Source organism: Populus nigra, chromosome 19, assembly GCF_951802175.1.
Source record: "Populus nigra chromosome 19, ddPopNigr1.1, whole genome shotgun sequence".
Lineage (NCBI taxonomy): Eukaryota > Viridiplantae > Streptophyta > Magnoliopsida > Malpighiales > Salicaceae > Populus > Populus nigra.
Window position 1 is genome coordinate 11,663,937 of NC_084870.1, and position 27,962 is coordinate 11,691,898.

A 27,962-nucleotide genomic window follows, 5' to 3' on the forward strand; every position below is an offset into this window, starting at 1 on the left:
AATGACTTTAAAAAAAATATCTACATAATTATAAATTTTATTTTTAAATAAACAATGAGCACCAAGTCCTGCACAAAAAATAATTCAAAGAAAATAATCAAAGATCATTTTGAAAACAAAATAAACGAAGAAAATGATAGAAAAAAAGTAATGAAAGAAATGAAGACCAAAATTTGAAAAGATAAATTAAAATTCCAAAGGAGAAAATAAAAAAAATATAAATAATAAAAAATAGTAATAAAAAGAATAGGGACTAAACCCAAAACAAATATAAAATATAGGACACAACTAAATTTTTAAAGGCGTTATACAAAAATCAAGGTTCAAGAAAGAGAAACAAAGGACGGGAGAAAAAATCCATCACCGCCGAACTATCATCCGTCTCGATTAGACGTGTCACCCAACAGGTGCGCCACATCCTTGCGCATAGGATGAGATGGCGATTGGGTTTTTTCATGGCATGTATTAAACATATTTTGATGATTTATTAATATTTTAATAAGATAAAGTACAAAAAAAACCCTAAAGGCTTATAATTATTACAAAATATCCATGGCACAAAGATAAAAATGTATTTCAAAGTTATTCTTTTGAAAATTTGAAGGTTAATTATGTAATTTTAAATAAAAATACAAAAAAAAACCTCTTTTTTACAAGGTTATTTATCCGAGCAATTAATGGTGTAAGTGTTATTCTACCGTGTAAATAAAAATAAAAAGATAAAAAAACCATAATAAAAGACCATTTTTTTGTTCAGATTTTATACTTTCCATCTTCAAAATTTATTTTTAACATTTATATATTAAAATAATCTAAAAATAGATATATTTATTTTTTTAGAAAAAATAAAAAGACAGTTGGAACGCATACTCAAACACCATGTAACTAGCGACTCTTCTTTCTTAGTTTTTCGGCTGTACAATGGCACAGCTGGACGGCATGGCAGGGGCAAGTGGATGCCCGTTGAGGCTATACAGTAACTGGCACACAGCAGCGTGTATTTACCTAATCTTATCATTGACCCATGTCACCCTTGATGTTACACCCTCCTCCACCAGCCTGGTGGGTTTGCCTTCGATGCAAGAACTTTCATCCGAATTTACTGTTTCAAGCATTTAATAATTAATTAGTTAATCAAATAGAGCTTCGCTCCTACATGTCGTGCATCTTCCAGTTTAATTGTCTATATCAACAGTTTACCAGATTAATATGTTTTGCTAATCAAGTCATATCATCTTTGTCCACTGGTGAATTTGCAGTCTGTCGCTTTCTATTTTTAAATACATTGAAACCCGCGTGTATCTGGATTTTTTAAAGTTTTATTATTTAATGTTTTATTGATTGCAAATTAATTTTTGTGTTTTTTTTATCATATATCAAAATAAAAAATTAATTCAGTATAGTTTATAAACTATGTTGCCTGTTTTCAGCATAGTAATTAAACTCAGACTGATTCGGCGGGTCGACTCAGAACCCGGTCGATCCGGGAGCTGCACTGGTCCGGGTTTGTCAAAAAACCAGCCGGTGCAACGACCCAGAGGGTCAACCCATAACCCGGGTGAGACCCTTTTTTTTCTTAAATATAAGATTTGAAACCCATCAGTATATATACTATATGTTCCCAAGAAAAAAATTATGTTTTTTCAATGTGGGATAAAAAATTTTTTAGTTTAAATACTTCAACTTAAATGGATAACGTTAATATATATATTCCATGTAGGATTTGAAAAAAGTTATCTTTTTTCAATATAATATTTGAAACTCGTTAGTATATATATTCTATGTTACCAAAAAAAATTTATGTTTTTTTCGATGTGGAATAAAAAATATTTTTTATTTAAATACTTTAACTTAAAAACTTAACATAATATCTTTTTAATGTGGAATAATTTTTTTTTTAAAATATTCTTTTAAACTTCATTACTTACAATGTGTATAGTCTATAGCCTATATTTACATGATTTTTTTTAATTTTTTCATATAAAATATTAAAACTTCAATTTTTTTAAAAATTTTTCCGGATTGACCCGAGTTGACTTGGGTTGATCCATGAAACCCGAGACCCGCCTTGGCCGGGTCAACCCCCGGGTCGGGTTTAATAACTATGATCATTAATGTTAACTTGATTTTTTTTTCTTAATTTTTTCTCTAGAGTTGCTTTTTTGATAAGCTAATATAAAGATAACTTTCATATAATTTAATTTAAAATTCAAGTTAAATAAAGAATCAAGTAAATAGTTTTGAAGTTTAATTATAATATATATAAAAAAACTAGTTTATTTATTATTTTTATGTTAATTTTTTTTTTCAAAGGGTTTATGGTTGAATTTTTATTAAAATATTTTTTAATTATTTAAATTTGTTAATATAAAAATAAATATTTTTTAATAAATACTTTTAAAAAATAAGAACTTAAAACATATCCCCTGCAACTCTCGTAAACAGTAAATAAGCCGCAGCAAGAACACGGGAAACAACCTGGTTTCTTCTGCACGGACAAGACAATGTAGAGTTTAATATTGTTAAAAAGAAGTTAAAGTGTCCAACTACTAAATGATGCAAGTGATAGTGTCCAACTACTAAATGATGTCTGGAACGTACGTAGTGTACCCATTTTTTATATTTTTTTATGGCACCGTTTGGGAACGCGGCTGCGGTCGCGTTCCCAAAAAATTTGAAAATTTTTTGTTTTTTTTTTGGCTAAAATTTAATATGGTTTGTACGTTTTGGATTGTTTTGATGTGCTGATGTCAAAAATGATTTTTAAAAAATGAAAAAACATCGTTGACATGCATTTTGGCATGAAAAGTTATTTGAAAAGCACCCGCAACCACACTGCCAAACACGCTCTATAATGCTTATCATTGACCCAGGCTAGCTTCTGGTTTGTGTGCTTCAGCTTTCAAAAGTTGCATTTATCTGAACTCAAGTCGGCTTTGGTTTCCAAAACTCCAGTGATTTCACCGAACACTTAAAATTCGCTCAAACCCCCACCCCCCCAAGCCAAACCTCGCCTCAGCAATCACAGAATTCGCAGAGCTGCTACTGGGGTCAATCTCCATCGACCGCAGTGGGTGGCACAACACCAGCAATCATGGGATGGTTGGGGAAATCGTCAGAAGTGTGAGTCCCGAAACCAGCCTGTGAACGGTGAAAGACGACGGTTTCTTGAGTCCCGAGAACCAGCTGGGGAGATCATCAGAAGCGTGAGTCTAAAAAACGCAGCCCTTTTAATAAAAATAATTTGTCTCGTTATAAAGTTTTTCTTTCTTAAAGGCAGCCCTTAAATCAAGTATTATAGCCATGTCTAAATGTAAAAACAAACAATTCTTTAAAAATATATATTTACACGTACTGAATTACTAGCACACGACAATCACTTCTGTGGCTCTGAAAGGAAAGTTCGAGAATAATATTCTAATATTAATTGAAAAAATAAAAGATACAAATACAAAATAATTTCACCGCAGCATACAAGACAAGGAAAATTAAAAAAAGAAACTAATAATTACAAGCCCTAAAATCAAAGCACAGAAATAAACTAATTACAATAATGATCATCACATAATAACACAAGCTGCAGGGTTCTCGTCGCTGAAAGCAGTAGTGTATCTAACTTCAAAAGAGCTCGCACGTGCTAGTTGGGACACCTGTGGGTCCTCAGCATTTCTCACGTACCCAGCAGGGGCCTTTTTGTCGTAAACCCCAGGTGCGTAAGGGTGGGCAACCATATCATATGGCACGTATGGCCACAACTCTGCCTTCTTACCCGTGCGATGTGCCACGCGAGCAACCACCTTTGATGGCTCCACATATCCAACGACTGTCACCTTGTTTGCCTTTCTTTCTACAACCACTTGCTTCACACCCTTCATCCCCTCTAGTGCTCTCTTCACTTTGCGCTCACATCCTTCACAGTCTATGCGGACCTTAACTTCCACCGTCTGATCATCACATTAAATCAATCACGTATTGTGAGCGTGTAAACCTAAGATAGTGTCTGTCACTATGTTAACTAATGTTTTTCAAAATAATTTTTTAAGAAAATATATAAAAATAATATATTTTTTATTTTTTAAAATTATTTTCTGTACTGTAAAAGATTCAAAACATCATAAAAAGAGAATTATAACATTAGAAAATTTGGCGGGGGCACCAGATTTATCATGAATTTTCCCGTTTCATTAGTAAAATACCAAAATGCCCTTACTTTTTGGTAGCTACAATTTTCACTTTATGAGGTCCCTAATGAACATGATGAACGTCTTCTCAACTTCTTAAAATTCAATCCATTATTAGTGCATGGGTAAATCCATAAATGTCACGTATGGTACAGGGACTAATCTGAAAAGAATGAAAAAAACAGGGTTATTGGGTTAATAAGTGAATTTATAAGGCATGTTTCGATTATTTTTATTAAAATATATGCTTTCTTTTTCTACTTGAGTTATGTTTGAAAGTTCAGTAACTTTTCACTTAAGAAATAAATTAGAATAATATTTTTTTATTTTTTAAAATTTATATTTTACATACATGAAAACATCAAAACCTTAAATCATTTTTAAAAAAAAATTGGCGAAAAACATTTTGGCCCAATGCCAAAAACGCACTTCAACTTAAAAATCAACTCAGTTCTAAACCTCAAGTTTCTTATATCAACTCGTCAAGTTTATCAACTATGAACACAGCAACGTTGTTATTGTTTCGTGTTTGAATGTAATTAACTGCCAAGAAAGCTTTTTCGTGAGTTGTTAATTTTAGCGTGCGAAAACCTTCAGGAGTACTTTTATCGTTTAATGACAAAAATTCAATCTAAAACCATCAGAGAGATCAGATCATCCAAGGAAAGATCCAGATATACAATAGATAAGACAACGAGCCAATTTCTTGCGTGTTCTAACTGTGAAACCAACTATATTTCAAGAGCTCATGCTGGCTGTTTGTTCTATCGAAAAAAAGTTTCTTTCTTTAGCTTGTGTGTATAAAAAAAGAAGAGTAAGAGTAAAGAGTTGTGGCAATATTACCTGCAAACTCTTTCGTTTCTTGTGCTTGGAACCGCCACCAGAGCAATCGAAGAAGTCAGGCAAGTGATCAAGAACACCCATTTCTTTATAATTTTTCTTGATTCGTCAAAAAGATAAGGAATTCCAAAGGTAGAGAGAGTATTGAAAAGATAAGGAATTATTAGACAGAGATATCCCAAAAGGCTTTCATAAGTTTCGCAGAAAAATGATTGTAGTTCTTTTGACAGGCACGAGCCGGTGAAGAGGGAGTCGTCCATTTAAATAAGCAAACTTGCAAGTGCCAAATAGTCTCGTTTCCTTCTTCTGGGAGGAAATATCAGCCGTCGGATCTTTCTCTTCTTCTTGGTGTCACCTAGCTGAGTTCCTGACACGTATCCTAGTTACTATTTGTTACAGATGCCATCATGGTCGTTGCTATCCATGCACTGCCCCAGGCGGGTCTCGTTGTTTTTTGGCGCGAGTTAAGATGGCGGGCCCCACAAACGGCCAAAAAACTTGAAAGTCGTTATGGTAACTGGCAAGTGTGAATGTATTCATTTCTCAGGGTAAGCGTGGGACCCGAAGTTTATGTGTTCGGTGCAGTGGGTGCATTGTGGGGTTGAGTGAGTGAGGTGTTTCTGGTGGAGGTGGGACTGGTTGGTTTGATTTTGATCGTAGAAAGGGACAAATTGGGAAACTAGTATGCAAAATCAAAACAATTCGAAAATTAATATATGAGCAAAATGTTTTGGCAAAGCTAGAATATTTTCTTCTTGTTGATGTGATTGCTTTTAAGCGTGAAAATTATCTTATCCTTTTTATATCAGTGATATCTAGTAACCATTGTATTTTTGAAATATGATAATCTAAGACTCTAATTATCTGAATTAACCAGTTAACTTTTTTGTAATGGTCAATAAAACCAATCGTTTAATTTTTAAAATAACAAGAAAAATCTTTAAACTCCTAAAATTATAGAGTCTCAGTGAGATTTTTTATATCTAGAGATTTGATAGTCCGTATAGCGATGCAATAGCTATTATGGAGAAAATAGTATCCGAAAACTCATGTAAAAATTTGAGTGTGATCAAACAGTCGAATCAAAAGTCGTGGTCCTCTTGAGGTGTTATATTTGTATGACGTGACCATACCTTCTATTAGGCAAAGACCTGTCTCAATAGCGTATAAATACATCTGTTAAGCTATTCATGTAATATGTTTTGAACATATTCTCATTTAGTTATGATAAACCCACACCTGATCACTCATAATTACTCATTGTTGCAAGTATAACTACCTCATTGACATTGAAAAACAGAAGACAACTATTGGGTGAACAATATTTTTCTCAGATTTTAATTAAAGTTTATTTTTAAAATTACAAGATGGATAAAGATATATACTTTAAACTCATAAACATATCCAGGAGAGAATGTTCATTAAATTATGGTTTTTGTGTGAAATAGTCGATCATTTTTTTTAATTGGATATAACTGGTCAACCAATTAAGTAATATGATTGAAGTTTTACCTTGTCGTGCTTTAGAAATGTGATAACTATTTTACTATGCTCATGAATAGTAAATTTGATACGTGATAATTATTTTATTATGTTTTTAAAAAATAATATTTAATAAATTTTATATATTTAAAATCCGACAAGATAAATACATGATATTTTATCAAATCTTTCTAAATCAGTGTTATTCTAAAACATATCTCAGAAAAGATAGCTAGTGAGATCTCCCGGGTGTAAAACTCCAAAATTCTACAGGCTGGACTACTCATGTTTTTGTTGAAAATCTTTAACCCCGGCACAATGATTTGACAATTAAAGTGATTCAATTTTTTAATTTCTGTAGATTAAATATTAAGGCCAACATTTAAAGAAATCTACTCATCCAAACAAGGCTGATGTGAGATCGTGTTTTTCAAGAAACGATTTTTATTGATGGCTTGAGTGGAAAGTAACAAATCAATGTCCTTATCAGCAAAAGCTTTATGCCTATTGGGTGGTGTAGTGAAGTCCTAATAAATCAATCTAGATCCAGACCAGGAACGGTGGTTGACAAGCCCAAGATCAAGCCCAGTTGAATTACTCTGTAGTAATCTGGCACAGTTTTTGATGAGTATGAAGCCCAAAAGAATTAAATCAATCATGACGAGGATATTGATCAAATCAAGTAATCAAAACTTGATTAAGTCAGTATCAAATATTTTTTTTAATAAAAATAATGGACCATGATCGCTCCGATCTGAAGTGTACAAGAGAGACATGGCATGTCCTCGAGCCTCTAAACAATTTCCCACTTATCAAATTACCTGTTCCTTTTTGTCCATTTGAAGCTTAAAGCTCCGGTGGGTCGGAAAAAGCCCCGTTACCGAACTGCTTATGATAGGGTTAAGAATATTATACCTGTCCAAAAATAGATAGACCCGCAACGACCTCTAACGCACATATCAAGATCGGTCAAGACTCAAAACAGCTGTTCTTATTAAACAATGATGGCAAACGGTCAGGCTGTTGATCAGGGAAGTGAGCAGCTTCTTGGAAGCAAGAAAGAAGAGGTCAAATTTGGCTTGCCAACGCGGATTTTGCTTTAAAGAAAAGCCAAGATGGTGGCTTCAAGAAGTTTAGGAGTCAAAGTCGCACGAGAAGCACCGAGAGGGTTTTCTTTTTCCTTCCCTTTCCTCCATTGGTGTGGAGACATTGAAAATGGACCCAGATTTAAAGAAATTGTTGGGAGGCTCTCGCCAGGGACAAGCTTCACATGACCTTCGTGTGTCGTCTACCATGTAGAACGTGAAATCCCCTCCAGACATAGGCTGCATTGGCCACCTCTTTCTTTCATGGAAAAAGAGAGCAGTGTGCATACTGAAGCAGATGATCAGAGGTGGTGCAATCATGTCCTGCTTATTAAACCCAGACTGTCCGGCGTATTACACGGTTGATTCAGAGCCGAGATCACTCCCTGTTTTATGTATAATAAAAAATTAATAAAGAGATAATTAATTATTTTTTATCAAGAATATTTTTGGTTTTTTTTTAAAATATTTAAAATTAAATTAACTCGTACTTACATAAAAAAAACCCAGCCACTATCATGATTTTTAAAATCACTTTTTTTAAAAAAACTTATATATCTTTTTTAAACCCCCAGTTAACTCTACCATTAGACAATTAATTAATCTTTTCAAACATATCAGCACTAAATATCTCAATTATCTATTATCAAGAAAAAATATACACAATCAACAATATTATCAAGTAGAAAAACCATGCATTAAAACCATATAAAAAATATTAAAACCATACAATATTATTTTTTAAAATTTATTTTCGAAATCAATACATTAAAACCATATAAAAACACAAAAATAAAAAATATTTTAAAAAAATAATTTTAAAATATAAAAACAGACAGTGTCTATGGTTTGATCACCCATTCTTCCATCCTCATGCCTTCGACCTAGCTGTTAAAGAATTATAACCTGATTTTATTATCAAACAACTTGTTCAATTAATTTCAAGATCGAGATGCCTGACCAAGCCAATCAAGTATTCTTTATGCATCAAAAGACAAACCCAGAGTGGCGCAATCTTAGCTGCCACAAGAAAGGAAGTTTATCATCACAAGAGAAATGCTGCATGTGCAAGATTAATTTATTCAGTATACTTTGAATTTGTTGTTTTAAATATAATACAAACATAATCTCCAATTTAAATATAAATTATTTTAAAAAAATTTGAAGCTCGAATTTCAAGAACACTCGATCTTTACAGTATACAATAGCTAAGAAAACAATTATCTATAAAGAATATGTATAAGGCTTTAAATACTAACAGAAATTAACCAGTCCTGAACTAATAAATTGTTTATTAGTATTAGAATTTCTGACATATCACAATAGTTTATTTTATGTGCGATACATGCCTAATTATGCCCACGAGGTGGCTCTCCACTACAAAGTGGATCCGATCCTAGCTCAATTAAATATCACAGCAGCCACTAATTCAGAATCACAGATTGCATCTTCATACATATTCCCACGTCTCCACGCATCGTATGGCTGCTGGTGCTGTGCGCAAGCAGAGAAATAATGGAATAAATGGAGCCAGTTGTTCATGAACATATATATACATGCATTGTATAAGACCACGATGCACCACCCCCCTGGATAACTCTTTCCCATTTAAGTCATAAATGGACAAATCAGCTAACCCCTATGGCCCCATGGTGCCCGTGAAAGGTAACTAGCTAGCCTCACCCATACCAGTCGTACATCGTGGCACAGAAGTTGTCACTCGTCATAAGGTCAGTCTTTATGATTGTTCTTGGCGGGTCTTCGTTTTGATTATTAGAATGCAGACCATGCACCTGGCTAGCTTTTAAAATCCTGACAATTAATTAACATTTCCCTTCTGAGCATTTGTGCAGGGTCCCTTTCAAAAGCCTAACCCTTGTGTGAACAATCGAAGGATCAAAGTGGTAGAAACTACTAGGAACATAATTATAGCAAAAATTTAAGAATAGGAAAAAATAGCCAAGTGTGACTTGACCCTGGTGTATAAAAGTGGCGTGGCTGATGATTTTCGACCGTTTTATAAATCGGTCGACCGAGTTCGGTCGGCAGGTAAAGGGTCCTTGTGGCAAGGTTTTCAAAGTCTTCGAAAGAAACTTCAACGAAAACATGATTTGTAATCGTCCATGTAACTGTGGGGAAAAAGAGAGAGTATATTTGATTCAATATCAATGACGTGACAACACCTGATGATTAATTAGTGCTAATAGGACATTAAACAATGCCAGTGTAGAAAAACAGCTTCATTAAAACAATGACATGGCACCAAAATTTAGTACTCTTCAAGAATTCGACACTGCCATGTATGCCCTAGATGGCTGCTAGCTAGTAGTATTTGTCACCGGAGGCCCTTTACTGATATTTCTATGGTGGCATCTGGGGTTGCTGATCATTATAGATTTTTCTTAAAAAAAAGGTTGCTGAAGATCAAGCATACAGCATAGGAGACCATCTGTTAGGCTATCATCATTTGAAGATTTGATTTGGATTAAAAAAAAAAGGGGTGGAATTTATGTGGAACGCATTGCACATGCATTTATGAATTATAATAATAAAACGGGGCGACTGACAAAAATAGCTATGATTTTATATTTTTATAGCCAAATGAAACTCAAATTTTATTAAAAAAAATCTACAAATCCATTTTTATAAGGGGTTAGCTTGTTGTAATTAGATAAGGTCGGGATTAAAGCCATCAAATTAGGCACGTAAGATATTGTTTTTGCAATTTTAATTATTCTCTTAGCTGTTTTAATTTGAATTTTAAATATTTTACATAATTAGTTTCAGATTATTTTTTCTATCAGTATATATATCTAATATCTAATTGATATGTTATATTTTCATCAACAATTTATGAATTATAAACCTGCATTACATATTATAGTTTTTCTACAATTAAAAATCATTGACTTGTAAATTGAGAAGCCCTAATTCTATCTTCTTCTTCGTCCTTTTCCCACCATATTGCGCGTCAACTATGGTGGTCATATGGTATCACGAAGATTGAAGGGAGTTGCTTTTACTCTCATTATAAAGCTGGCTAGAAAAAATGATATATATATATATATATATCTGTGCCGCGTACCTTTGCCTGTGAATTCAAAGAATGTCACTACTCACAGCAACCAGTACTAAAGTGTTAGAAGTCCTAGACCTAAAGTCACTTTGGTCCCTATATACACCACTGCAATTTGAGGAATTGCTTAATCATGGGGCTTAATTATACGTTTGATTCCCACTTTAATTATGCAGTAAGCACATGATTACACGCTAAAGTTCATGGCGTGTTCCTTAAAAGTGACCAGCACGTCAATGGAATAGTGAAATCGCTTTACATGGTGTCTATTAAGGTTTTCCAAGGGCACCGAGTAAGCATTAGAAACCATGTTTTTCTAAAAGTAAAAAATGGCCAATGATTATAATAGCGAAAGGAACGAGATGAAGAGCAACTAGAGATTTCTTCACGTTTCTCTGAATCCCACTGAAGCAATGAAACAAAAAACCTTATGTGGGTTGCCTTATTATTGGAACAAAGACCCCGAGACCCAAGTGCATCCATTTCACTTCGGCAAAAAAAGAAGAAAAAAAGCAAAGATCAGTAGTAGTCGTGAAGGTGCAGCAGAAACTTTGCACCAAATACGAGAGACACGGGCTTTGCATTTTTGCACCACACCCTTGTAAAATCTTAAATAATACTACAGCAATGCCTAGTCAATGAGGGTGGTGGTGATGCTTTCACAAATTCACATGGTCTGCACCGTTGGTTCACAGGAGCTTCCAAGCAAGGGGGGTGAGTCACTTGAATCATGGTAGGTGGGCAACACATGGGTCCACGCTCACCATACATGCTTTGTTTTCCCGAGTGTTCCTATCAACTTCTTGTCAAGGGCAAATGAAAACAATGTTTTCAAGAAAAAGGATGATGACCCTTTTCAGTATTGTTGTTGCAATGTAACCATTGAAGAAAGGCATGGGAAACTGTGGAGTGGATTTTATATAATCTTTCCATGGACTTGTAGATCTCTAGAATCTTGTTGACATGGACAATTTTCCGTGATTTAGGATCCATGGCTAGCTGCTGTTCAAAGTGGCAGGCATGAACCCATTTGATGCGTTGGTCAGGCATTGGCCAAGCTTTTGCACATCACAAGTCCAAAAATCAATTGGATAATGATAGAATTTTGCATGGTTTTGTTTAATTTGAGTTTTCTTCTGTTAAAGCCCCTGTTTCAATTGTTTTTTTTAAGAAAAAACACCACACCTTGCATGCAAATCAAGAAATTTTGTACATGAATTCCTGATTCTGTACCAGGGTGATGGACTTGCTGTTTTGAATTTTGGCTTGTTGCTTTTAAGCTGTGACCGAATTACTCTAATCTTTGACGAGAGTTCAGTTCTCAAAGGAATCAAATACCTCAATAACTATACTTTGGGCTAATAATTATTGAATTAAAATCACTTAATTGGTTAATACAGTGAATCTGTGGTGGCCAATTCAATTATTCCTGTAGTGTGATTGGTGCGAGGTTCAAGCAATAATTTCTCAGACTGACTTTTATTGAGAGTTCTTATCCTACAATCAAAGATCATACAACGTTTGGAATAATCCTCAATCTAGTTAAGACATAAGATTCACATCGGTCCTTATTTTGTGTACATGATTCCAATCAGAACCCTCAAGTTAAAAAACAGCAACAATAGAGATTCAATTTTAGGAGGTGTTGAGAGTGTTTCAATGGTTGTTTTTTGAAATGATTCACGCTCTCGGAAATATATCAGAATAATATTTTTTATGTTTTTTAAAATATATATTTATTTATAACGCAATTCCTTACAGCAGCACCTGGAAGCAGCTATTTATAAAGCTGTGGGATTAATTTGTAGTTTCAAGCGTGTGTACTTTTTTAAAGTGGTCATGTGATTGGGAGGGTAAAGAAAGTGAAGTATTTGGATAAGTGCAGTCCGGACTCAATTGTGGGAGACACATAAGCCATCATTATCTTTTTGGCATCATAAGCAGTAAAAGAGAAGGGTTATCACATGGCCTGATCAACTCTTTAATCAAGATCTTAATAGGGTTTTGCTTTTAAGTGGATTTACTATTTAGTATTTAAAATGGAGAATTACCCTAATAGGAAAAACAACCGGTTCCATGACCAAAACTATAGGAAGTACAGCTCCTAATCTGCTGTCCATGAAGCAAAAAAGGGAAACCGCCATCAAAATTAGCTTTCATTTCCTAAATTACATCACCAATTCCTAGCTGTCGTGCTTGAGATCGTGATATAAAGTGTTTTTAAATATTAACTCCAGTAAATATGATGTGAGCTAGATCTGATTACCATGGTTCCATCTGTCCAAAGAATGATTCAACAACTTGAATACATGCCCGATAAAATCCTGCCCAGATCAATGCCAAAAATACCTGCAAGCCATGTCTCCCCAGAAAAAGAAAAAAGGTGGCAAGGATTTACACTCCCAAAAGGCAAATAAAGAATCCTATTCTTCAGGCCTTCCAAATGATCAAACTGACAATTCTCTCTGATCCTCCTCCCCACACCCCCTTTTTTTCTTCTTTAAATTTAATCAAAGCCGAAGAAACACCCCTCTGAAATCTCTGACCCGATAGTTTAGTCACAGAATCTGCATGCGTACGTCGTTTAACAAAAATAATATATCTGTATGCGTATAAGAGTAGAGGTAGAGCTTATATAAAAAGGAAAAATTAGTATCCTAGACAGTCTCTTTCCCCTTTTTCTTCAAAGTCATAGCGGCTACTTTTATCACATCTCTCTATTATTATCACACATCACCTCCTATATATATTCAACCCCTCCACTTATTTTTCTGCCCCTTATTGTCACGTATCAGAGACCAGGAAGAAATTCGAGTCCTGGCTTTCAGGAATCCAGTTTTATTTCAAGAACTCTATACCATTTGGTTTCTGGGATCTGATAAGGATCAAGATTGGTTTGTTTTTTTTTTGGTTACTTAAAGAATGGCAATAGAAGCACAGTTTCCATTTTGTGGAGGGTCACAGCAGGATTGGATGGATTATGGCTGTGGAGGTTTAAATCAGCACTTCAATGTTCAGCAACAAAAACAGCAGCAGCTGCAGCAATGTAACATGCATCAGCTACAGAATTACCAGCTTCAAAGGAATCAAGATCTTTTCTCTGATAACACTCTTGTTTCTGCTTCGAAAAATAACTGCAACACCAGTAATCTTTCAATGAGTACCCTGGCCTCCTACGATGAGAAGCAAAGACAAGAGATTGATCACTATATCAGACTGCAGGTTTGGCCAGATAACAATCTATTTTCTTTATTTTCTTTATTTTTGTGTTTGTTTAATAACTTAAAAAGACTCTTTTCATCTTCTGAAAACAGAATGAGAGATTGAGATTGGTGTTACAAGAGCAAAAAAGGCAGCAGCTTGGACTGTTGTTAAAGAAACTAGAATCAAAGGCCCTGCCTATAATGAAACAGAAGGATGAAGAAATAGCACAGGCAGCTAAAAGAACAGTGGAGCTTGGAGAGTTCTTGAAGAAACTAGAGTTTGAGAATCAAACATGGCAAAGAATGGCTAAAGAAAACGAAGCGATGGTTGTTTCTCTCAACAACACAATTGAACAGCTAAGAGAAAATTCATCTGGTTGCTTTAACAATGGTGCAGAGGATTCAGAGTCCTGCTGCGATGTTAGTAGCGGAGCAGAGGAGGGGTTGCTTGATGCCGCTGATGACACAGCGAGAAAGATGGTGATGGTATGCAAGGGATGTAGTTCTAGGAATTCGTGCATTTTGTTCCTTCCTTGCAGGCACCTTTGCTCATGTAAAGCCTGTGAGGCTTTTCTTGATTCTTGTCCGGTGTGTCAAACACCAAAGAAGGCCAGTATCGAGGCTTTAATGGTTTAGATTTTCAAAAACATTCCGGGAAAAGTGAAAGGTAAATAGAAAAGGAACGGGAAAGAAAATCAAGAACCCAATTCAATGCATTGGATAGAAGCAAGGATCGATGTGTAGTTACTAGGGGCTAGGGCTATTAGATATCTTTTTCTTTCCTTTATCTTTTCTTTTTTTCTCTTTTGCCTTTTTAGGGTCTCATGTGTTCATAGTTGTACTTCAAACCAGTAGCAAGAAATCAATCAGACATATTGGACAGAATTACGGGACAAGATGAGGGCATCTCTTGCTTTCTTCTGATGCATTTTCTTGCCAATTGTGTGGGCATTGGCAGTGACAAGAAAAGATTGAAAGCAATGTCAGATTCCCACCAAGCTCTCAATCTGCGTTCACACCTCATCTGTGAAATGAAAAGTCGCTATACTGGAAGTCTATAGCTTGATTAATTGGGATTCTCTTGATTTTATGCCATATGTTCTGAAAAGAAAATGATAGGCAATCTGCTTGACTGTGTTTGATTGAACATAACACCAGCTAGGGTTTGTGAGCCGTGAGATTTGAGCCACCCACCCTTTTTTTTGGTTATTGTTGGCTTTAAACGAGAAAGCCATCTATCTCTCAGCTATTAACACCCTATTTTACAGTAGTCTTGGAGTTCATGATGCAAGATCACCCACCACTTAAAATCAATCATGACTTGGATTTAAACTCGACGTGCAAAAACGATCCAAATAATGTTTTAAAATATTATAAATCCTGGATTATTTCAAAATAAAAAGTAATTACCGCGTCAGTTCATAGGCAAATCATCATGATTTCTTCCCTTGTATGAGATCACTTAAGAACTAAGATTTCAACCAACCAACTAGTTTTAAAAATGATAAGATCTCCAAAGGTTATACTATCAGGCGCGTCGAGCCCATGCAAGGTAATTAATTATTCCCGTCTAAATCACTAAGAATATTTTTAAAAAATATTAAATTAATATTTTTTAAAATTAAATATATTTTCAAATACAGTTCCTTTTAAAAAAAACTAAATTTTCATCGAAGCGGAGATTCGATGGGCAGTCCGGTAATTTCGTAAGTCTCCTGGTCTGTTGGTGGGCCCTTCCATATTTCCCGCCTGATTAAGTGTCCATCCAGCTCTTCTCTTTTATGGTTGCTGTGGGGAGCTGCACTGTATCTCCCATGCGTCTCTCTGATTGTCCCTTTTGATTTTGTCCTTCTCGTGGGGCCCGTTTCCCTACTGGTAAATAGAAGTTCGAGTTTTTTGATTTTGCTGTCCATGTCTACGATGCCCTTCTCAGCGTATCTCTTTCCCTTCTGCAAGAGAACCATTTGTTTGTCAGTTGGTGCTGACGTGGACGTTTATTGTTCATCGTCACTACTCGGCAGAGTATCCTAGTACCTTCCTAGACAGAGTAGATTGCCATTGCTTTGTAAATTTATAATATATCGGATTGATTATTTTTATTAAAATTATACTGTCTTTTCAATAATGTTTTTTAATTTTTTATGTATTAATGTTAACAATAAATTTTAAAAGATAAAAAATAATATTAATTTAATATATTTTAAAATAAAACATAGTTTAATACGAACACTTACAACGAGCATCGGAGGCAAAAAAGAGGTTGTAATTTAAAATGATTCGGAGGCAAAAAAGAGGTTGTAATTTAAAATGATTCGGAGGCAAGGAGCATCGGTAAGGAAGCTTGGGACCCAAGTCTAGAATGTGCTCCTATCTTGCTTTGAGGATAATGTTCGATTTGCATAACTTCAAAGTTTGTGGATAAACACCATCATGAAGGTGAGAGTGACAAATTGGAATCTTAAGGAGGTGGTTCTTCTTGTCTCGTCACGTCTCAGCGATTTTCAGGGGCCATGCATGTGGACCAAGCTCCTAGGGCTAAGAAATAGGAGGATTAAACAATGGCGGAGGCAAGGAATATTGATGGCGTCAATGGCTATGGCCAAAAGCAAGGTATCGGAAGCTTTGACCTCGACGGTCCCTCAGCTTTCATTGAAAGTTGCCGGACTCTTTGGGATTTTCCTTGGTTTAAAGTTTGAGTTATTAGATTGCTGGGTTGATTGTTATTTTTTAAATTCAATTAATTATTTAGAGTTATTTGGTCGGATTTTATTTACAGGTTATCTTGAATTAATTGTTTGATGTACTTAAATTTAATTATATTATTTGATTTGAAATTTAATCTATTTTACTTCCTGTATTGCTCTGGTTATATTCATTTCATTTCTTCGAATGTTTTTTTTTTTAATTTTAATATTTTTTTTTTAGTTTGATTCGATGTCCTAATGTTTCAATATTACATTATTTTATTTAAAGTATGGATTTTAACCATAATCAGAAGTATATAGTTAAAGGGGACCGGACTAATGACTAAAAAGATGCCCTCATTGCTTGGTTATCATCTATTTAAACTTAATACTCCATGAGAAATAAAATTTCTATCCATTAATTTACATAATTAGCCAGCAAAATCAAGCAAATTACAGATTCCCCACCACCTCCTTCCCTCCTGCCTTCCAGCTCCAGCTCCCTCCCTGTCCCAAACAAATCAAATCCACTTGCTAGCTAACTATAATCAGAACCCTAAAAACCCAAAATTTAGTTTTAATCCGCAGTTACCCCTTGAAAACACAAAGAGCCCATATCTTCTTTCTTGGGTTTTCTGCCACTACTCCCTTGTTTGGTCTATTCACTGCTGTTACCTCTGTATCATCACAGGTCAATTTATTGTTCCTCTCTTGTTTTTCTGTCTTGGAAACTGTGAATATGAATAGTTAATGTTGTGTTGTGTTTTGATGTGTTGCAGCTGTGATAGAAAGCTTCTTCAATGGCTAAAAACAACAAGTCAAGACCAATAAAACCAAGCAAATTAAGTGTTTATCTTTACATTCCTAATATTATTGGTGGGTTTTTCTTCTATTCAACATTTCCTTGCTGTTTTTGTTTATGTTATGACGTTTTGCTTTATGGGATTTTTGTTTTTTTGGTGAATATTCACTCAGGGTATACAAGAGTGCTCATGAATTGCTATGCATTTGCTATGTGTTTTTCTAACAAATGGCTATTTTGTGCTCTTTATTTTATCAGGTGAGGATTTTGTGTTTCTTGAAGGGTTATTTTAGTTTTGAGTTTTGATTTAATTTATATTTCCAATATTATTGGTGTTTTTTTTCCTTTTTTTTTTCAATGTGTGAAAGAAATGGGTGTGTGATTTTGTGTTTTGTGATTTCAGCTTTGTTTGTGATGGTATCGATGGTTGGGCTGCTCGCAAATTCAATCAAGGCATGGTCTTTTCTTTCCCGGTCTTCTTATTGTTCAATATGTGAATTATAAAGGTCCTGATTCAAGTATGAATGCAAATTCACTTAGTAATCACATGAAGCTGCGCAGAACAAAATTTTTGGATTAAATTTGGGACTAAATAGTCTGAATAATATCTGCTTGAAAAAGTTGCTGTATGTTGATTATTTGGCGAGAGCCATTGTATTGTACCTTACATCTTGAGTTCGAATCAGATAGAATGTTCAGGGATATATTTAGCTAAATGGAGCTCAACAACAGCTACAATCTAAGGTCTTATCAACTTGAAGATACTGTAAAAGTTCTTTCCTTGTTTCTAGCTCTTTTTTTTTTCGTGAAAGATTATCGTTTGTTAGGCGAGGGAAATGTTCTGTTAAATAGGTTAATGATACTGTATTAAAATGTCATTCCATGCTTTCTATGTTTTATCTGGTCATAAGGGTTTGCCCCGTTCCTGACAGTTTCATTTTAGTTATAAATAATGCCTGAGGTGGAATATTTGATTCATCTTTTCTGTTGTTCAGTTTCGACTTTTGGAGCTGTTTTGGACATGGTAACGGACAGGTATTTTCTTTCCGTAACACAAACTCATACCAAATCTGAATTTTTCTTCAGCACTCTCCGTTCCTTTTTGATTTCACCCTCATGTATTTGTGTTTCATCCAGGATTAGCACAGCTTGCCTCCTAGTAATCCTTTCCCAAGTATACAGGCAAGGTTTCTCTATTGATTTCACGTGCATCACAGTTGGAGAACTTGTACAATAATACCTGAGATTTTTGGTTGGATTTTATGCAGGCCTGGCATGGTTTTTCTGTCATTGCTTGCCCTCGATATTGGCAGCCACTGGCTGCAGATGTACAGGTATCTTTCTTTCTTTATATAACTTGGCCTGCATTTGTTTCTTTTATATGATCTTGCTGAATAAACATGCACGTGTAACCTACTCTACTTTATTGGATCTCTACTACATCAATTTGCAGTACCTTCTTGCTAGGCAAAGCTAGCCACAAGGATGTGAAAGATAGTACTAATTGGCTTTTCAAGGCTTACTATGGAAACCGTATGTTTATGGCTTATTGTTGCGTGGCATGTGAGGTAATTATGACTTAGATCTGCCAGTTTACATAGTCAAATTCTCTGTAATGTAATGGTTACCTCTGTTCTCTTGATCTGACTGTTAATTCTGCAGGTTCTTTATATTTCCCTGTTTCTTCTTGCACAAAATGAAACTGAAAAAAAGTTGATGGATGTAAGCCCTCATTATTTTACAAGTTTACTTTTCAATTTTCATCATGTATTAAGCAGATAATTTTTCTTGTTTGTCTTGGTTTCTGAGTCATTTCTACTTTCAGGTTTTAAAGGCTTCTATAACAGAGGGTTCACTCGTCTCTGTCCTGGTTGTTTTAAGTTTGTTTGGATGGGCAATCAAGCAACTTGTGAATATCATCCAGGTACACCAGCTAATACCTCTATTATCTTGTTACGAACTATGTCATGTCATTCTTTAGACAACAAAGAAAATTGTGGATGCTGAGATTCTTCTTCATGTATATCTTTTGATATATTAGCTTTTGAGATTCCTGAAATTGGTGACTGATGTGCATCTCCTGTATCTACATTTTGTGTAAAATGTGATTGGTGCCTTACCCAGATTCTGAGCTAAAAAGTTTCAGTATTTTGTTGAATTTAATTCTTGTTTTGGTAGAAAACTAATATGCATTGTAGTAGCATAACAAGATCATTAGCCATGATGGCATTTAGTCTTGTGCTATCAATTCAAATTCTTCTTTGAAATTGACCAAGGTGATCACATCAACACTTAGTCTGTAGCAGTCAAAGTTTTGTCTCAGATGAACTTTAGTCGTCATAGATTTTACTCAATTCTAGACCTGTCATCGTTCTCGCCCATGTACAGTAAAAGTCTGTAAATTTGAGTTGTATATATTTTAGAGAGCCTATCATACTCGGTTGCCTTTTAATGTTTTGATATGATCTGGGTTTTTCTGCAATTCTTTTGATGATTTCAGATTAAAACTGCTTCGGATGTTTGTGTGCTTCATGATATCAACAAAAAGGAGAGGCCATGATGATTTTTTCAGTTTGTACAATTCCAGGGCCTTAGCTGCATCAGACTTGATAACGTACAGTCTGTTAGTCTTCATTTCTATTGTTGAAACTTGAAAGTGCCGAATTTCAATTGATGTTGCAATGTGAAAAGCTTATACTTATATAACAGGCGATGAATTTAAAACATCTTAGCGACGACATGACAACGGGATTTTTCTACCATGTTGCACAGTGTAGTCTTTTCATTTTCCTTTATGGTAGAAAGACATTTTTTTGTTGAAGCACGTTGGCCCAAGTTTTGGGTCCTAATGCTAGATGGTATATAGATGGAAGCATTGCTACATATGCCTGTGGACTGCTGCTGTGCCGGGTTTATACAAGCTTTTGCTCTGCAATTAGGGCAGGCAGGGTTTAGGCAAGTATTAAGAAACAACGCAATGAAATATCTGGGAATTGTTTTTGAATCAAGGGTTGTAATTAAGAATATGATATATCTACTTCTGCAAGAGCTCCATATGGTTGTCTTTGGAACCGTCACTGTCATCTACAAGCAAAATATTTCAAAAAAAATCTGGCATGTGCTGTTAACCTATTGAAGTAAACAAGATGTCATTTAAATCTCAATAAATATGATCATTATCATGATTGCAGTCAATTCAAATTTTCTTAGTTAATTAATAATAATGACAATTATAATGAAAATGATTAGAGGTAGTTAAACTAAATTTTCTTAATAGGTTAATTAATAATAATGATAATTATCAATTAGTAGTAGTCAATTTAAAATTCAATATGAAAAAATTTTGAGAATAAAAAGGTGTTTGTAAATTAGTTGTTTTAGGCATGATTTGATTTTAACATAAAATTAATAGTTTTTTCAATAAAAATTACTTTTAAAAAATATCAAAATACTCAGACAGACACTTGTTTACTTGAAGAACACAATTTATGTGATTGTGCTGATTCCGACGGCAAAACACAAATATATTGTCACTTCTTTGGTGTATATGATTGAGTCATGGACTCACAATCGTACTATTTTCATGCCGTCATATCAATCGAGACACAGCTGTAAGTGCTTTTTGCTGGATTTATCCCCTGTGGAAAAGGGAAAAGCATGTGCTGCCAACTTGTTGCCAACAGCAATTTTCATCACACAATCAACTTCCTTAATGCATTTTACCATCACAGTAAAAATGGCAATGCATATATCAATTGAAGCACAAAAACAATGATTATCAGAGCTGGAGTTGTACCAAATAAATTATAAATACTTCTCAGAGACACAAGTCTTTCCCTTGTATGTTGAAGATTACAAACTTAAAAAGTTCAATGAGATAAAAAAAGATGGAAATTCTAAATAAATTGAAATTCTTCTCTAATGTTCTTTCTCTAAAACTAAAATGGTAGCTTGCAACCACACAGATCAGTATAAACTGAACCCGAACAACTGGCTAACGATAATACCAAGGCCAAGGGCAATGGCTATCAGGGACGAAACCCATGTGAGTTTCTCAGTTATTCTGGGTACTCTGTCCTTTAATGCTTCACTACATGACCCTATAAATACCGTGTAGCTACCCATGGCAACCACAGTCCCAAACAGGAACATGATCAGAAATGCAGCCCCAGCCACCCGAGAAGGCAATGCAAGTGCAGGCAACACCATCATCAATGCATCTGGTTGTAGTCCGTGGACAATACCGGTAGCAAAAGTAGCAAAACCAATCTTTTTCTTCTTCCCTACTGTTGGGGTTTCTAATGCTTCATAAGCACTAACATCACACTCACCATTTTCTAAGGCAACACATGGAGTTGGGACTTCTGATGCCTCCTTAATACCCATAGCACCAATAACAAGTAGAGTTAGACCGACCACTCTTGTGCCCCAAGTTCTGATGATTTCAATATGGAGTCGATCCTTCAGCAGTAGAAATAGCAAGCCAAATATGACCTGACCTGCATCGTGGCCACAACCCCAAAGAGCTCCAACAGCAGCACTTTCCATCCGGGATCGACCGATTGAGAGTGGAGCCAAAGCAGCAAGGTGGTCAGGCCCTGACAGTGTGTGCAAGCAACCAGCAAATAAACCAGCCCAAGCACTGGTCAGTAGTTCAGTTCGCATAAATTTTGCCCCTCCTGCAGCAGCAGCAGGGCCCCCAGTCTGGGCAGCAGTTTGGAAGGTTGCAAAAGCTGGCAATGCGAAAACTGGGTGGATTAACATGATGAGAGCAGAAACTACCATGAATATCCCAACAGTAGCTGCCTGCAGCATTTAGAGAATACAACAGATTTAGCAGCTTTGACAAAAAAGGATGGAATTTTAACTACAAAATCTAGTAAACCATCTAAAATTTCATCAAAATAGTTTAGTGTTTTTGGCATTCAAATCCACTTGGCATTCTTGGAATGTTTTACAACCATCAGGATTTTGATGGTTCTCGTGTTACTGCCTCTACTTTAGTTGTTCTAAAGGACAGTAGGCATTTTCAAATTCTAAATTCACAAAGAAGAGTCTGAAATTCCTTTCTACTGGAACTGAAAGGTCCAAAAACCAAGAAATAAACAGAGCTATAACAATAGGTGAGATATGAATTGGAAGGTTTCAGTAAGGATGGGGAAGAGGTACCTTGTTTCCAGGCACCGATAAAATGTCTAAAGTGCATTGATAACATCAACAAATAGTTTCATTTTGCTCAGCAAAGAAGATGAGGTTCAAGTCCTAATTACCTAAGATGAGGTTCAAGTCCAAATTTTCCACTTCCATACCACCAAAATCCATATTTCTCAAACCTAGAAGATATTAGTCTATCATCACCAAAAATCCATCAAAAGGACTGCTCTTTTTACAATATCATTTCCACAATTTATTCAACTACGATTTTTCATGGGAATTCATTCAAGGATAATATAAGCTAGAGATACCTTTAACGCATTCCCATCATAATAAGCAAAGATAAAGATTAGCACAATTGTCCTTATGAATGTGGTAATTGCATATTCAGTCAGACTCCACTCCTTTCAATCTGAGCTTAGTTTTCAGAAAACAATGCAAACAGTCAATTCTCTATAACTAAAGCAATACAACTTATGTTCCTAGAATAATTGTAACTAAAGCAGTCTCTACCATGTGGTGGAATCCAGCATCAATTGCAACTTCGGGACTTCACAAATTTCAGTGTAGAACAGAAATCACAACACAATGCCGCCTTAAGAGCTAAGCATAATAGACAACAGATTTAAATCCCATTGTGATCATGTTAAAGCACTAATACCATGCGTCTTGCCTGTGTGTCCGGTTTCACATAAAGCACGCAAAAATTATTCATTTTTCAGCATTTCCCTTCTCCTTCCCTTCTCTTCCCCTTCTTTATTTTACAAACAGTCCATCAGTTACCAAATCTTCCATCCCCGCATTGCCATTCCACAATCCTCGATCCTTGTAGCAATTAGTCCATCATCACTAAGAATCCAAAAAAAGGACCACTATTTAAACAATATCACGTCCTGAATGTTCAATTATGATTTCATTCTAATGTCATTTAAAACCTCCCAATTGCAACAAGCATATCTAAGTATCAATGAAAAAACTGACAAAAATACCCATCTTTTCTGAAAAAACATTGTCTCAAATTATTACACTATGATTTCTTATGTTAATTCATTCGAGGATAACTTAAGCTAGTGATATCTAAAGCCTTCCTATCATGACATTTAAAGCTAGATATCGAGTTATCAACACAATTCCCCCTTTAACTAAAAACTCTGGAAGGCATTAGTCCATCACCACTAAAAAAAATAATCCATGGAAGGATCAGTCTTTGTACAATATAAACTGCCTCAAAATCTTCAATTATGATTTCTCATGGAATCCATTCAAGGACAACATAAGTCGGTGATATCTTAAGCCTCGTAGTCATAACAGCATAGCTAAATCAACTCATTTGTTCAGTTAAATCGGAAAATTACACAAAAATCAATAATTTATTCCATAAAAAACAAAACTTTACCCATAAAACTACACAAACTCGGTACCTTAGACTTCACAGAAACTCCATCAACGATCTGTTTGACAAGGTGGGATTTTGGCGTCGACCCAGATGATGAATCAACCTTAAGAGGAGACAGGGATGACAATTTAATAAATGGGTTTGATGGGTTCTCATGTTTGCAAGAGACAGAGTTGACTCTCCTGAACTCCGGCCTTGTCAAAGAGGGAAAACCAGGTTTCGGTAACTCAAGTTTGCAGAGTCTAGGAAGCAAAGGAGTGGGCCTTTTGAAGTGGGTTTTTAGAGGAGTAGGAGAAGAAGAATACAGAAGCCTCTCCATGAACTCTCTGTGTTTGTGGAGAGGTAAATGTTTCGCAGAGAGAAGGGAAGAATGAGGGGTTTGTTGAGGATAAAGTCTTGGTTACCTTATTAACTGAAAATTGAAATTTTGGGATTATTAGGAAAAAAACATGATATCAGAGGTTTTATTGATAAAACGAGTTTAAATTTTATATCTTTTGTATTAAGATTATTAAAAAACAATAAAAATTATATATTAAATTTAAATAATTTTTTAACATGATATAAAAATTTTATTAATAAAAAATTATAAATTTATATTTCACTACCTTATTTTATTTAATAAAATTAAACATTAAACACAATACAATAAAGAATCTTTGTAAATTTCAAATTAAAAAAGAAATATATTAAAATATAATATAAATTATATATTAAAATCTCACATTCCAACTTAAATTTTTAAATTAAATTTTTTTTTTTTCCCACATCTTTCATGGAGCTCTCCAAAAATTATCTCATGATTGATCTATCGCTGTTCATCGTTCGGCTGCCAACAAGGCCACCATCAATCTGCCTACAAGGCCACCGTCAAGATATCATCATTGACTATTATTCTTTAAGTAAACTAGTGGTTTGGTAACCAGAAAAACTAGTGGTTTCATTGCAGCCACAGTAGTGCCCTCGACAAAGAACCTTCCTCCTCCCTCTGTAGTTCCCTTTCCGCTCCCAAACATTCTGGTTAACAAATTGATGTTTATCTAATCGATTTTACGCCACAACAAGACCCACATGGCAGTTTGGTAGGTTGGGAGGAGGAGGAGGAGGAGGAGGCTATCGGAAGAAAGCACGTACAGAGGGAGATAGGTTTTAGCTGAGAAGTTAGAGCTTGGTGGGAAAGAAGTGGAGGATAAAAAAAGAAAAAAAGAAAAAGGGAACGTGGGGGCTATGTTGTAGATGGATAGAGATTTTTAGAATGTTTATTTACATTTGCCTTTTAAATTGTTTTTTATTTAATTTAATTTTTTACTTCAAAACATGCTGATGGCAAAACTAAGCTACTGTTCTTAGGAATCGAACCATGGTGAGACTACTCACATATTGATCGTGTTTTTTTTTTTATATGTTTTTAAAAAGTTAAAAAAAATTTTATTTTTTATTTTAAATTAATATTTTTCTAATGTTTTTAGATTATTTTGATGCGTAAATATTAAAAATATTTTTTTAAAATAAAAAAATATTATTTTAATATATTTTTAAATAAAAAATACTTTTAAAAATAACCACAATTACACTTTCAAACAATATTAGTAAATAAAAGATGTAGTTATTAAACCTTTAAAAATTAAAAAAATTATTTTTAAATAAAAAATATATTTTTTTTAAAAATACACCGCAATTATAAATATCCTTTCAAAGGAACACATCAATCAAAGTCCAAAGACAGAGCGGCTCATGCTGGCGCATGGGCTCCCTCGCTTTGGCGTGCGCCCGGCACACGCACGAAAGAGACCTGATCAGAAATTGGGTTGGACCACCAGTCCACTCTGGATTTTTCCGGTGGGGCGTACTGCAATGATGGTCCTACTCCTACAAATTGGGATGCATTTGCCCAGTGACTTGCAATTCTTCACAAAGGAGAAGAAATGGGAAAAAAAAGAGAGTCAAATTCTTTGGGCTCGATTTGGATCTTGTGGTGAAAAGAGTTGGGATGCTCTTTGGAATGAGAAGGCGTTCTTGTTTTTAGCATTTGGAGGATTGTTTTTTCATAATTCTATTCAACTAAAGGTAATACAGTGATGCAAAAATATTGTTTAAAGTAGTTTTTTTTGTTTAAAAATATATTAACATAATTTTTTAAATATATATATTTTTTTAATATCTATACATCAAAACCATAAAAAACCACTTAAAAAAATATAAATTTAATAATTTTTCGAACCAAAATAATTTCTAAACACTCATAAGCACACATCAACTTTTATTGAACAGTCATTCATCATAAACTTCGTTGATATATTGGTGACCAAAGCAATTTAATTGTTGATCTGACAGCTTCACTAATAGGGCTAGCCACGGCCCATTATTACTACCACACACAAAAGTGGTTTATGATGGCTCAAGCCTGAGTTCAGAACCATGCCTAGTCCAATTGACGCTGGTGTCGACCCATGATTCACGTTAAAACAATGGGCTAGCCTCTAGACAAAAATGAACCATGAAAGGTTCAATTTTGTTATGGCTTGTTGAGAATTCTCCGAGGGACCGTATCAAAGGAACTTTAAGCTAGCACTGTCCAAACAATATGCACCCAGAAGGTCACCATTATCTATCATTGAACAAAAGTGATAAAAGCAACCCTTGTCACCATTATCTTATACCAAATAGAAGGTCCGAAAATTCCACCACAGAAATCACACCCAATCACCAACCAACCTACCGATTTTTTTTTTAATTTCTTGAATGATTTTGTGAATTTGATAGACTTTTGTTTTTATTGGTTTTAATGTCTACTAGATATGCACCCAGAAGAAAACAATACTGTCTGTTGAAGATATTATTGCTCTAATTGGTGATAAGTGTGGCAGTGTAATAGGCCAGGTATTTCATTAATTTCTCATGTAGGATCATGTTGGAAATTGCTGTGGACATGTTTAAGAATTGTTCTTTTGTACTGTTTTGTGATTCAGCTGACATAAGATCGGGGGGAGACATTGTTCGCAGCACTAAGCAGGGCAGGTGGAAAGGCCTTTAGTAACATGGCTGTTGGTTATAATAATGTCGATGTTAGTGCTGCTAACAAGTATGGTGTTGCTGTTGGAAATACTCATGTAAGTTTAATACATGCTCTGAGCAAGTTTTGAATCCTTGACGGGGAAAATGAATGAAGATTGATACCTTGGTTATTTGGTTAGGTAGTTCTTACAGAGACAACTGCAGAGTTGGCAGCATCACTTTCTTTAGCTGCTGCTAGAAGAATTGTTGAAGCAGACCAGTTCATGAGGGAAGGCTTGTATGATGGATGGCTTCCTCACCTGTACGTACGACTCTAACCATTGCTTATCCAAACATTTTTCCTAGTGGTTGTGTGAATTTCTGAGTCATTGGATTGTTTAGGGGACTTACATATCAAGCTTAGCAGGTCAATTTGATTAGAGTTGACGGAAAAATGCACATAAATGAGCATTAATGTGTTTTTGAAGAGAAACTCAAAAGGCAGGAGACGTTCCAGTCCAGTGATCATAATGCAATTTCATTTGGTGAAACATGCAACGAATGAACCGTACTGGCGAAAGCATAGAACACATGTTTATATACATATTTTTCTTCTTCATAACAGGTTGAAGGGTTCAAAATGAATCTGATTTACTATGATCTCTACCAATCCACACGCCTAGAGAAGTTTGTTACAGGCATGCTTCTGACAGTCTATCAGAACTATTTAGTTCTCAATTCCTCTTTGTGCTAGCTCATGGTAGTATGCTCTGTAATTGCAGCTTATGGTGAATTCCTAAAAGCTAGCGGTGAGCAGCCGGTTGCTTGGAAAAGAGCAGCCAGCATGGATGAGGTGCTTCGAGAGGCAGAAGTGGTTGGATACCTTTGCTGTCTTACAAATGGTCTCAAGTTTGATTTGTCTTTTCAAATAATACGGACTGCCATTGGTGTTCATTGTAGATAAGTCTTCGCCCAATATTGGACAAAGCCACTTACCACTTGATCAACAAAGAAAGGCTTGCAACAATGAAGAAGGTAAAAATCTGAAGTGATGTTCTTTTAGTC

At 35.0% G+C, this 27,962-nt stretch overlaps 4 protein-coding genes and 1 pseudogene across 5 annotated transcripts; 3 read left to right on the plus strand and 2 right to left on the minus strand.

Moving 5' to 3' along the window:
* Positions 1 to 3,402: 3,402 nt before the first annotated feature.
* On the minus strand, positions 3,403 to 5,270 carry LOC133679576 (heavy metal-associated isoprenylated plant protein 26-like). Its single transcript, XM_062102213.1, has 2 exons — positions 5,025 to 5,270; positions 3,403 to 3,944 (listed from the first exon to the last, which is right to left on the minus strand). The coding sequence occupies exons 1-2, from the start codon at positions 5,103 to 5,105 to the stop codon at positions 3,561 to 3,563; spliced, it is 465 nt and encodes a 154-aa protein (XP_061958197.1). The 5' UTR covers positions 5,106 to 5,270; the 3' UTR covers positions 3,403 to 3,560.
* A 7,955-nt stretch (positions 5,271 to 13,225) lies between these two features.
* Positions 13,226 to 14,937, plus strand: LOC133679670 (probable BOI-related E3 ubiquitin-protein ligase 2). The gene is made up of 2 exons (XM_062102338.1): positions 13,226 to 13,886; positions 13,979 to 14,937. The coding sequence occupies exons 1-2, from the start codon at positions 13,587 to 13,589 to the stop codon at positions 14,501 to 14,503; spliced, it is 825 nt and encodes a 274-aa protein (XP_061958322.1). The 5' UTR covers positions 13,226 to 13,586; the 3' UTR covers positions 14,504 to 14,937.
* Positions 14,938 to 16,322: 1,385 nt separating this feature from the next.
* On the plus strand, positions 16,323 to 20,115 carry LOC133679184 (CDP-diacylglycerol--inositol 3-phosphatidyltransferase 1-like). 2 transcript variants are annotated; one of them, XM_062101705.1, is made up of 11 exons: positions 16,323 to 16,477; positions 17,331 to 17,427; positions 17,527 to 17,611; positions 17,757 to 17,806; positions 18,349 to 18,388; positions 18,491 to 18,535; positions 18,622 to 18,687; positions 18,807 to 18,921; positions 19,016 to 19,075; positions 19,179 to 19,277; positions 19,854 to 20,115. In XM_062101705.1, the coding sequence occupies exons 2-11, from the start codon at positions 17,352 to 17,354 to the stop codon at positions 19,911 to 19,913; spliced, it is 696 nt and encodes a 231-aa protein (XP_061957689.1). In that variant the 5' UTR covers positions 16,323 to 16,477; positions 17,331 to 17,351; the 3' UTR covers positions 19,914 to 20,115. The 2 variants fall into 2 exon arrangements, with proteins under 2 accessions (XP_061957689.1, XP_061957687.1); XM_062101703.1 differs by lacking the exon at positions 16,323 to 16,477 and adding an exon at positions 16,890 to 17,242.
* Positions 20,116 to 21,143: 1,028 nt separating this feature from the next.
* Positions 21,144 to 24,340, minus strand: LOC133680362 (chloroplast protein FOR GROWTH AND FERTILITY 2-like). Its single transcript, XM_062103265.1, has 2 exons — positions 23,929 to 24,340; positions 21,144 to 22,159 (listed from the first exon to the last, which is right to left on the minus strand). Exons 1-2 carry the CDS (start codon positions 24,220 to 24,222, stop codon positions 21,320 to 21,322), a joined length of 1,134 nt encoding a protein of 377 aa, XP_061959249.1. The 5' UTR covers positions 24,223 to 24,340; the 3' UTR covers positions 21,144 to 21,319.
* A 1,297-nt stretch (positions 24,341 to 25,637) lies between these two features.
* Positions 25,638 to 27,944, plus strand: LOC133680210 (glycerate dehydrogenase HPR, peroxisomal-like; annotated as a pseudogene).
* The last annotated feature ends 18 nt before the right edge of the window (positions 27,945 to 27,962 follow it).

Coding starts and splice junctions, on each gene's coding strand:
- LOC133679576 (XM_062102213.1), bottom strand. CDS start 5,105: ATGGGTGTTCTTGATCACTTGCCTGACTTCTTCGATTGCTCTGGTGGC. Junction 3,945..5,024: donor AGAAACGAAAGAGTTTGCAG/GTAATATTGCCA, acceptor TGTGATGATCAG/ACGGTGGAAGTTAAGGTCCG.
- LOC133679670 (XM_062102338.1), top strand. CDS start 13,587: ATGGCAATAGAAGCACAGTTTCCATTTTGTGGAGGGTCACAGCAGGAT. Junction 13,887..13,978: donor ATCACTATATCAGACTGCAG/GTTTGGCCAGAT, acceptor TTCTGAAAACAG/AATGAGAGATTGAGATTGGT.
- LOC133679184 (XM_062101705.1), top strand. CDS start 17,352: ATGGCTAAAAACAACAAGTCAAGACCAATAAAACCAAGCAAATTAAGT. Junction 17,428..17,526: donor TTACATTCCTAATATTATTG/GTGGGTTTTTCT, acceptor ATATTCACTCAG/GGTATACAAGAGTGCTCATG. Junction 18,922..19,015: donor ATTGTTGCGTGGCATGTGAG/GTAATTATGACT, acceptor TTAATTCTGCAG/GTTCTTTATATTTCCCTGTT.
- LOC133680362 (XM_062103265.1), bottom strand. CDS start 24,222: ATGGAGAGGCTTCTGTATTCTTCTTCTCCTACTCCTCTAAAAACCCAC. Junction 22,160..23,928: donor GAGTTTCTGTGAAGTCTAAG/GTACCGAGTTTG, acceptor TAAATGCTGCAG/GCAGCTACTGTTGGGATATT.